This window comes from Palaemon carinicauda, chromosome 19, assembly GCF_036898095.1.
Source record: "Palaemon carinicauda isolate YSFRI2023 chromosome 19, ASM3689809v2, whole genome shotgun sequence".
Classification (NCBI taxonomy): Eukaryota; Metazoa; Arthropoda; class Malacostraca; order Decapoda; family Palaemonidae; genus Palaemon; species Palaemon carinicauda.
In genome coordinates, this window is record NC_090743.1 from 58,346,228 (window position 1) to 58,358,059 (window position 11,832).

Consider the following 11,832-nt stretch of genomic DNA (forward strand, 5'->3'; position numbering starts at 1 on the left):
CATTAGAAGGGGCTAGCTTTCGATCCCAAGTATGAGGTAGAAATTTATTTCTATTTGAACACGATGTTGTGTTGATATTTATCCTATATATATATATATATATATGCGTGTGTTTATGTGTGTATTATAACACTAATAATGTCGGGGATCTTTCATATAAGGGCTAAGTGTTTCAATAAGATTAACTTTGAGATTTGTTTCTTATTAAATTGGTATTTTTATTATGTAGATAAGTTTTTTCCAAAACTTGCTATTAATTAGTATTCGCATATTTAAGAACCTGAATGAAATTACCTTGTCCCATTGCCTGGCCTTGGCTTAGATTCTAAAATTCTATTCCTACCCAAGCGAGTATTGCCTGATATTAGGTTACCCTAGGCATTCATATGATATCTAGTATTATATTCAACCAACCTGTAGGTATTCTTAATGACAGAATCCTATATAGATTATATGTTTCTTAATAAGATGATAGTTGTTTAATGTATGTCTATAGATCTTATTTTTGAAAGATATTTCTTGTTTTTATTCTTTACGTAACTTATGTGCACATTTTTCATGTAATCGTTTGATTATGATTTTATGTTGGCATAAGATATATATATATATATATATATACACAGTATATACATTGTTCATGTTTATAACGTTTGATTATGTATGTAGGTTGGTATACTATATATATATATATATATATATACATATATATATATATATATATATATATTATATTTATATATAATATATATATATATATATATATATAAATATATATATATATATATATATATAAATATATATATATAAAGTACATGTATATATATATATAAATATATATATATATATTTATATATATATATATATATATATATTTTCTTTATAATATTTATACAATACATATTAAGTGAAATGTTGTTTATGAAGTATAGATTGCTTTTATAAATTTAGCAGAATGAATAACACAACATTCTGAGATCTTTTATTACACTTCAGGATGGTTATACTATAGTATGTTGGTTCTTACATATGTCGGATTGATTATGGCATATCTGCCCAACATGTTATGTGTTTTATGTAACATAAGGGCAGTTTTTGGTTCATTGTTTTTATTAATGTTGAAAAGATTACTTTGTTTATAATGTTTCAGGTACTTTCTTATGTCAAAATGACTATACCGTTATTACTTAAAGGTATTTTTCTGATGTAATTATATATGTAAACAAGTAGTTTTCGCTACACACACACACACACACACACACATATATATATATTATATATATATGGCCTATCTTAGAAAGGTCCATACACATCGAAATCGCTAATAATTTATCATCCTGAGTTATATCAACATAATTTTTCTTTTGTCATTTGTCCTCACTCCCTCCTCCTCCTCCTCCTCCTTCTCCTCCTCCTCCTCCTCCTCCTCCTCCTCGTCAAAAGCCTTCTGTCCCTGGCAACGATATAATTTGGCCCAGAGAACCAAAGTTCGGCTGAAACGATTCACACACGGCTCGAAGACGCTGTAAGGCACACACACACCTTTGAAAATCACTCTTTATCACCAATCTCATCTCATCATCCCTATTTTCCTCTGATTCCTTCTTAGAAGCCCATTCACACCAAACCCTATCCAATCTATCTATTAATGCCCGTCTTCAGCGCCTCGCTATCGAAAGACAAGCGAGAATCCAAAAACAAAATACGAAAAGCGAAAAATTCCTTGCGACTCCGGTAGACCTCCTGTAGCGCCTACTGCTGAATCACGTTTCCTGGAGGAAGTCAGGCAGTGGACGAAGGTCTTAGAGGACAGGATTGAAAAAGTGCAGGCTGTTTGTAAGGGAGCGATCAACGACCTTGGCATCCCGTTTCGTTAGAGCTCTTCTGGTGAAAGCGATTCTCTCCGCTATGATTGGGGCCAGTCGGCAACAGCTGCTGAGGAGAGCCGTCTGTGTACAGCAGTACGTGTGCAGGTGAGTAGTGGTCTGGTTTGTTCTTAATCTGCTTGACTTTTCAGTTATTTTCTATTTTTTATTTTAACATTTTGATCTCATTCAATTATAGAATTATTGAATTTTCATAATTCTATTTTTTCTCCTTTTTTTCTTTTTTGCTCATTTACTATGATTTAGGTTGTGCACAGATATTCTCATTTTTTATAATGGTAAGTGATTTTTTGTGGATATTTAACATAATTCATAGGTTCAGTGATTTATATTTTTTTTCAGTGTATAATACATAGTGTTCATTGCTGTCCGTAGTGGTGAGATTCTTATATTATATTAATATGCTGTGACAGTGATATTTCTATTAACAGTGATTTTCCTTGAGTGATTGGAAGCTATTTAGTAATATGTAGTGAAAGGCCAAAAGTCAATGGTTCACCTATGCGAAATGTGATTTAATAGTGATTTTCTGTGTATAGGTTGTGATTTATTGCGGTTCTTTGGTGATTTGCGTGTTTAATATAAAAGCAGTTATGATTTAGGCTGGATTATATTGTGGGATTTATTAATGCTGTGATGAGTGTCGTGAATTTCAAAAGTTAATATTTAAGCTCAGATATGATATACTAAGCGATTTATATTTCGTGATTTGTGCAAAAGATTATTTGTATATTCGAGAAGACTAGAAACGAGAAACCATTAATTGTGATTGATTAATTTACTGATTAATTGATCCAAGTTCTCTGCTATTGTGAATGTTTATTGTGAAATTTAGTTTGTGTTCAGTGTTCTCGAAAGTCCGTATAAAAGTTTCATTTGGATATTGGTGTTATGATAAGAATTTTAATTTTTGTTTTCTATGAGAACGAAAGTAACAGATGAGGACATAGTAATGCCTTTCATTTGATCAAACCCAAACAAAAACAAGATAAATCAAAAGGAAGAAAGTCCAATCTATTACAGTGGGCCTACAGTTACCTTTGGTGGTATTCCTCGTGAATAAGCAATATTAAGCAAAATGTAGGTTTCATGTTTTATTTACTCTCTGAATATATAACGTTTATGAAAAAGTTTTTAGCAAAAATTGAAAACAGGTGGAAGTTTCTTGTAATGTTGGTCTAAGCTACACAAAAGTCCGTTTAGATTCATATTACCTACCTCTACCCTTGAAACTTTCTTTCTCCTTAGATGTGTGTATATGCATGTATATATATATATATATATATATACTTTATATATGTATATGTATATTATATATATGTATATATATGTATATATATTATATATGTATATATATATATATGTATATATATATATATATATATACCGTATACATATATATATATATATATACATATATATTTATATATACTGTGTATATATATATATATATATATAAAGTGTGTGTGTGTGGGTAGGTGGGTGTGTATGTATATATGTATTTTCCCATAATTTTAATCTATGAAGCTACTTATTTTGTGAAAGAGTGAAAGTTTCCTGCATGGGGTTCAAGTAGTTAATGTATGGCAGGGACTTTAGTGCCTTTTTCTCGTGAGCCACTTTCGGGTGAAGGAAAGAGCTTAATTCTCTCTTCTCTTCCTTTCTCTCTCTTTATATATATATATATATATATACATACATATATATATATATATATATATGAATATATATAAATATGTATATTCATATATTTATATATATATATATATATGTGTGTGTGTGTGTGTGTACATATATATATATATATATATATGTATATATATATATATATATATATATCATAAATATAGATGGAGTTTGTTATTTTTACTGACATGAATTGGGATTTTATACTAATTCTATCATCTCTGATTGGTGATCTTGTGTATCTCGAAAGGAAGTAACAATTATTTTTTATTTATAACTGTATTATAGATAAATATGAATAAATAGGGAAAAAAGCTGGTGGTTAACTTGTCTCAAATTGATTGGCAGTTGATATAAACTTGAACCACCTGATTTTATGACCTGGGCTGAGATAGTAAATCTAACATTATTCAACTATTTCTTAAATTGTGCTGTAATAATAATAATAATAATAATAATAATAATAATAATAATAATAATAATAATAATAATTACGTGGTGTGAAAAGTATACGCAGTTATTATTATTATTATTAGTAGTAGTAGTAGTAGTAGTAGTAGTAGTAGTAGTAGTAGTAGTAGTAGTAGTAGTATTGTTACCCAATCTATTCAAACACTAAACAAGTACCGTTTTGAAGAAGCCTAGCACATATAGAACTTATAAAAGGAATATGACTTGCCAAGATTTCAAGGGCGAATTTTACGACTATCGGCCGCCGGTGAACAACAGCTCTGCGAATATAGCCTCCCCCCTTTCCCCTTTCCAAAATCACCCCCCCCCCCCCCTCCTTCCTCCTGGCTTTCTTTAACCCCTTTTCTCCCGTTTTCTTTCTCCCTACATAACTTCTTTCAGTCATTTTCCATTTTACTTTCTCGGATATTTATCTTGTTTTCTCTAATTAGATGTAGGGACTTTGTGGATACTTATATTGTTGTTATTGTTGTTTTGTAACAGTTTCTGACAGTGCTATTAACTGATATTTTAGTCTTAAGGTCCCTACACACGATCAATTTTTTTTTCTTCAATTGATATCAATTTATTGACGACAATGAAATTGAGGAAATCACTGTGCCGACACACGGTCAATTATTTTACTTCAATTTTCACTTTGATTCATAACTTCGAGATGAAAGCATCTCTGGCTCTAGGAATAGTGCTCTTTCACTGCTGGGAAAACACTAAATTATTGATCAATATATTGATGCTTTGCTCACACACGATCAATTTTATTGAAGACCCATCAATAAATATCAAAGGATCTTTGATCTCTCAATGAATTGATTCAGTGAAATTGTTTCAATTAAATTTATATCAATGTCCCCTACACACGGTCAATTTCTCCATCAATTCATTGACGTCAATAAATTGATATCAATTAATTGACGAAAAATTTGATCGCGTGTAGGGGCCTTTATAGGTGCGCTGAGCCTTTTGGCAATAAATATACGAGGTCAGGTTCTAAATAATTGGGCGTATCATGGTTAGCTGGTAATATAATTAAATTTTGTAGTATGATTTATAGATTTACCATGATTATAAGAAAGACAATTTTAAATCAATAGCATTTCCATTTTAAGGATGATTTAAAAATTTCCATTTGAAATAAATGGAATATTAGAAAACCGAATAATTATTGAAATTTACTTGCAATTCAGTAAGTTCTGATCAATGCGAAATTTAAAAAAAAAAAAAAAAAAAAAAAAAAAAACACTACGGTACTCTTTTAAGATGTAAATGGGCGTATCCCACAAACTGGGAATAACTCAGTCATTTATTACAATATTAATATTTTCCATTGCATTTGTTTTGTAAATCAGAACCCCTCTGAAGATCGCCTCTTAAGAAAGTTGCTTGGTGTTTACTTGTTTGTGCGAACTACCCAAGAGATGAAATGCTTAAATCAAGAGTTTTTATAGTTTATAAAGGAGATATTTATTTCAATGTTGTTACTCTTAAAAAAATTATTTTTCCTGGTTTCCTTTCCTCACTGGGCTATTTTTCCCTGCTGTAGCCCTTGGGCTTATAGCATCCTGCTTTTCCAACTAGGGTTATAGCTTAACAAGTAATAATAATAATAATGATGATGATTAAGATACCTTAACTTCCTGTAAGGTTTGACCTTTATTTTTCCTTGTTTCCCTTCCTCTCGGGGCTATTTTCCCTGTTGGAGCCATTGGGCTTATAGCATCCTGCTTTTCCAACTAGGGTTATAGCTTAACAAGTAATAATAATGATAATAATGATAATAATTAAGATACCTTAACTTCCTGTAAGGTTTGACCTTTATTTTTCCTTGTTTCCCTTCCTCTCGGGGCTATTTTCCCTGTTGGAGCCATTGGGCTTATAGCATCCTGCTTTTCCAACTAGGGTTATAGCTTAACAAGTAATAATAATGATAATAATGATAATAATTAAGATACCTTAACTTCCTGTAAGGTTTGACCTTTATTTTTCCTTGTTTCCTTTCCTCTCGGGGCTATTTTCCCTATTGGAGCCCTTGGGCTTATAGCATCCTGCTTTTCCAACTAGGGTTATAGCTTAACAAGTAATAACAATAATAATAATGATAATAATTAAGATACCTTAACTTCCTGTAAGGTTTGACCTTTATTTTTCCTTGTTTCCTTTCCTCTCGGGGCTATTTTCCCTTTTGGAGCCCTTGAGCTTAAAGCATCCTGCTTTTCCAATTAGGGTTATAACTTAACTAGTGATAATAATAATAATGATAATAATTAGGATACCTTAACTTCCTGTAAGGTTTGACCTCTGTTCAACTTCTTCTTCAGCTACCGCCATGCAGCTTGCCATAGCTGGCCTTATTAGGACAAAACGTTGGGAGTGGTTCCAACGCCTAACTTCCTTCTTCGTCTTCTCATCTCCACCCACTCCCTAAATCCTCATTTGCATTTCGATGGTAAATTCAAGAATGGTATTACGAGACACCAGGAAGTGTTGTTGCACGAACGTTCGCATACACACACACGTGTGTATATAATACTGTGATATATATATATATATATATATATATATATATATATATATATAAATCTATATATATATATATATATATATATATACATATAGATATATATATATATATATATATATATGTATATATATATCCAGTTTTATTATCTTAATACAAATAAATTTAACACAAAAACCGATCCATACAGAAAAAAAGAAAAAATTATTTTTCAAGTGTAATAATAATCATTATTTAAACTGTCTTGCGAAAAGTAAGTTCTGCATAACTCAAATAACCCGTTTTGGTATTTGAGATTTCATAATATGCGGAAGATTCTTTCACGATTAGGAACGTAAGACGAATAACCTTGGCTCACCCGGAATGTTACCAAACCTTTTTTTTATCTTATCGATGCTATATATAGGGAAAGAGTTACCCCTGCACTAATTAGATTACACTGGCTGCCGGTAAAAGCGAGAATTGAATACAAGCTACTCTTACTAACGTTTAAGATACTGAACCAAAATGAACCAAAATATCTAAAAGAATGCCCGAACAAACTAGAACTAGAAACAAATGTTAGCATAAGACACATGACTGACAAACATAGGCTATCTGAACCAAGAACAAATAGTAAATTTGGTGAAAGGGCTTTTAGCTACTGTGCGCTTAGACATTATAATAAACTGCCAACTGAAATGAAGGACCTAAAGGGAGCAATTGAATTTAAGAAGAAACTAAAGACATTACTTTTCACAAGATCATATGATTTGGAAGATGCTACAATCAAATTATTGTATAAATTATAATGAAAATGTTTCGTTAGATGATTAATATGGACCCGCCCGAGAAGTAGTTCACTCGACTTCATTGGAGGGTTGGATTTAAACCCAAAACAAGTAAACAAGTATAAGCCCAAGGGCTCCCAAAGGGAAATAGCCCGGTGAGTAAAGGAAATAAGGAAATAAACTACAAGAGAAGTTTAATAACAATTACATCAAAATAAATCTTTCATATATAAACTATAGAAAACATCAAAATAACAAGAGGGAGAGAAATAAGATGGAATAGTGTGCCCGAGTGTACCCTTAAGCAAGAGATTTGTAACTCGAGGCAGTGGAAGACCATGGTACAGAGGCTATGGCACTACCCAAGACTAGAGAACAATGGTTTGATTTTGGAGCGTCCTCCTCCTAGAAGAGCTGCTTACCATAGCTAAAGAGTCTCTAGTACCCTTACCAAGGGGAAAGTAGGCACTGAACAATGTCTTGGCTAGGGTAATATAATTTTTTATATGGATGTATGGTGACTTCAGTTAATTGTTTTGTGTGGTACAATTTGTTATATAATTTTGGCAAGACCTTATACATACAATTATATTCTTGTAGGATTCGATGAAAAGATTTATTAATAAATGGGACTCCTTTGCTAGGTTAATGTAATTTTTTTTATATGTTCTTTTGGATGCATGGTGACTTCAGTCAATTGTTTTTTGTGTGACGATTTTTTATATAATTTTGACTAGACCTCATACTTAGTTATATTCTTGTAGGATTCGATGAAAAGATTTATTTATAAATGGGACTTGAAAATTCTAAGTGAATGTATGCTAGCTTAGTTGGACAGCAGATTATTTCTTTAATAAAGTGAAGGCCTATGACTTATAGATGAGATTTGAAAATTTTTGACAAATTAATAATATTGGATACCAGATTGTTACTTTAATAAGTGAAGGGATAGTATTACTTATAGGTGAAATATGAAATTTAAAAAAAAAGGGAAAATATTGTTACTTCAATAAAGGGGTAGGATAGTATTACTTATAAGTGAAATAGGAAATTAGAAAAAAATGAAGATGTTGTTACTTCAATGAAGGGGTAGGATAGTATTACTTACAAGTGTAATATGAAGTTAGAAAAAAATGAAGATGTTGTTACTTCAATAAAGTGGTAGGATAGTATTACTTATAAGTGAAATATGAAATTAGAAAAAAATGAAGATGTTGTTACTTCAATGAAGGGGTAGGATAGTATTACATATAAGTGAAATATGAAATTAGAAAAAAAATGAAGATATTGTTACTTCAATAAAGGGGTAGGATAGTATTACATATAAGTGAAATATGAAATTAGAAAAAAATGAAGTTGTTGTTACTTCAATAAAGTGGTAGGATAGTATTACTTATAAGTGAAATATGAAATTAGAAAAAAATGAAGATGTTGTTACTTCAATGAAGGGGTAGGATAGTATTACATATAAGTGAAATATGAAATTAGAAAAAAAAAATGAAGATATTGTTACTTCAATAAAGGGGTAGGATAGTATTACATATAAGTGAAATATGAAATTAGAAAAAAATGAAGTTGTTGTTACTTCAATAAAGGGGTAGGATAGTATTACATATAAGTGAAATATGAAATTAGAAAAAAATCAAGTTGTTGTTACTTCAATGAAGGGGTAGGATAGTATTACTTATAAGTGAAATATGAAGTTAGAAAAAAAAATGAAGATATTGTTACTTCAATAAAGGGGTAGGATAGTATTACATATAAGTGAAATATGAAATTAGAAAAAAATGAAGTTGTTGTTACTTCAATGAAGGGGTAGGATAGTATTACTTATAAGTGAAATATGAAGTTAGAAAAAAAAATGAAGATATTGTTACTTCAATAAAGGGGTAGGATAGTATTACATATAAGTGAAATATGAAATTAGAAAAAAATGAAGATATTGTTACTTCAATAAAGGGGTAGGATAGTATTACATATAAGTGAAATATGAAATTAGAAAAAAATGAAGATGTTGTTACTTCAATAAAGGGGTAGGATAGTATTACATATAAGTGAAATATGAAATTAGAAAAAAATGAAGTTGTTGTTACTTCAATAAAGGGGTAGGATAGTATTACATATAAGTGAAATATGAAATTAGAAAAAAATGAAGTTGTTGTTACTTCAATAAAGGGGTAGGATAGTATTACATATAAGTGAAATATGAAATTAGAAAAAAATGAAGATGTTGTTACTTCAATAAAGGGGTAGGATAGTATTACATATAAGTGAAATATGAAATTAGAAAAAAAAATGAAGATATTGTTACTTCAATAAAGGGGTAGGATAGTGTTATAGGTGGAATATGAAATTTTTAAAAAATGAAGATATTGTTACTTCAATAAAGGGGTAGGATAGTGTTACTTATAAGTGAAATATGAAATTAGAAAAAAATGAAAATATTGTTGCGAGATAGGAAATTTAAAAAAAGAATGAAAATATTGTTACTTTCATAAAGTGAAAGGATATTATTACTTATAAAGGGTATCAAAAAAATTTAAGTGAATGAATGCTAGATTATTTAAGCAACAGATTGTTTCTTTAGTAAGGTGAATGGATAGTATTATAAATGGGATTTGAAAATCTTAGGTAAAGGAAAATTAGATTGTTACTTTTAATATTGTGAAGCGATTAAATATTTCGATAAAACGATTGAAATTTTAAAAATATGAATATAGATTAGATTGTTTAAAATTTCAATAAGATTTCAGAATATATTAATTAATAATCATTAAAAGTAGTGTTTGCAATGTTGGTGAAATACTTATCTTGGAATAGAATCAGGGTTTACTTTAATGAAGTCAATAACTAAAAATTCTTGAACCAAATATGAAACTTTTTTTTTTCATACAAGTGAAACTATCTTTCCTTAAAAGACAGAAAATTTTTTGAAATATAACGACTAAAATTTCCAGGGAATAGTTTTTTTTTTCCCTTCTTCTATGTATCAAAGGAAATTATATGTAATAAATACGAGTGTTGTACATAATCTGACACTAATGCACAGCAAGTGAATGAAATTATAAGATATTATACATTAATGACCTCCTTAGCCACAGCACCTTGTATTGTTTTTGTATGACTTTTTGGTCTCTCCTCCTTCCGAGGTCTCACACTCCCTCTCATGCTCCTTCTCTCTCTCTCTCTCTCTCTCTCTCTCTCTCTCTCTGAATCGCCTTCTTCTTAACCTTGTATTTTTGTTGTATGACTACTCGGTCTCTCCTTCTCTCTCTCTCTCTCTCTCTCTCTCTCTCTCTGAATCGCCTTCTTCTTAACCTTGTATTTTTGTTGTATGACTACTCGGTCTCTCCTTCTCTCTCTCTCTCTCTCTCTCTCTCTCTCTCTGGATCTCCTTCTTCTCAACTTTGTATTGTTGTTGTATGACTACTCGGTCTCTCCTTCTCTTTCTGGTCTCTCTCTCTCTCTCTCTCTCTCTCTCTCTCTCTCTCTCTCTCTCTCTCTCTCTCTCTTTGGATCTCCTTCTTCTCAACTTTGTATTGTTGTTGTATGACTACTCGGTCTCTCCTTCTCTTTCTGGTGTCTCACACACCCTCTCTCTCTCTCTCTCTCTCTCTCTCTCTCTCTCTCTCTGGATCTCCTTCTTCTCAACTTTGTATTGTTGTTGTATGACTACTCGGTCTCTCCTTCTCTTTCTGGTGCGTCTCTCTCTCTCTCTCTCTGGATCTCCTTCTTCTCAACTTTGTATTGTTGTTGTATGACTACTCGGTCTCTCCTTCTCTTTCTGGTGCGTCTCTCTCTCTCTCTCTCTCTCTCTCTGGATCTCCTCCTTCTCAACTTTGTATTGTTGTTGTATGACTACTCGGTCTCTCCTTCTCGCGCTGGCTCGCACGGTCCAAATTGCTTAATCCATCCAATCCGTGAGTCAATAGCTCTCTTAATTGGGTTTGCGGAATTCATCGTTTTAAAAATACAAGCAAGAATATATTTGTAAGAAATTTATCAAGAGTTATCGTTGAATAATGAGGGAGTGTAGACTCGATATATAGAAAATGAAGATTAATTTGTCATGCCGATTGATTTTTCATAATTCATTTGCCATGCTGTCATTTAATGATACATTAAGGAAATGAATGAGCAATGAAATATCCCTTAAATCTATAAGTTTTTTCTATTTCATTTATTTAATAAAGAAGAATTTGAATTGCATAAAGAATGACTATTTAGACTTTTGAAAGAGATTTATAGATATCAAATATAACTTGGTCGCCGCTGTCCATGTCAATTGGGTTGTTGTGGCCTGATTAGTAACGTCTCTGCCTGGTGTTTTCCAGACGGGGGTTCGAGTCCCGCTCAGACTCGTTAGTGCCATTAGTGTCTGCAACCTTACCATCCTTGTGAGCTAAGGTTGGGGGGTTTGGGGAACCTATAGGTCTATCTGTTGAGTCATCAGCAGCCACTGCCTGGCCCTCCCTGGTCTTGCTTGGATGGAGAGGAGGCTTGGCGC

The 11,832-nt window shown here is 31.4% G+C and overlaps 1 protein-coding gene across 1 annotated transcript in view; it reads left to right on the forward strand.

Annotated features, from left to right (window-relative positions):
* The first annotated feature begins 1,482 nt into the window (after positions 1-1,482).
* Positions 1,483-11,832, forward strand: part of LOC137658646 (uncharacterized) — a 31,228-nt gene continuing 20,878 nt past the window's right edge. The window contains exon 1 of the mRNA XM_068393591.1: positions 1,483-1,970. Within this exon, the coding sequence (XP_068249692.1) occupies positions 1,906-1,970 (65 nt within the window). The 5' untranslated portion in view covers positions 1,483-1,905. The remainder of the gene's footprint in view (positions 1,971-11,832) is intronic.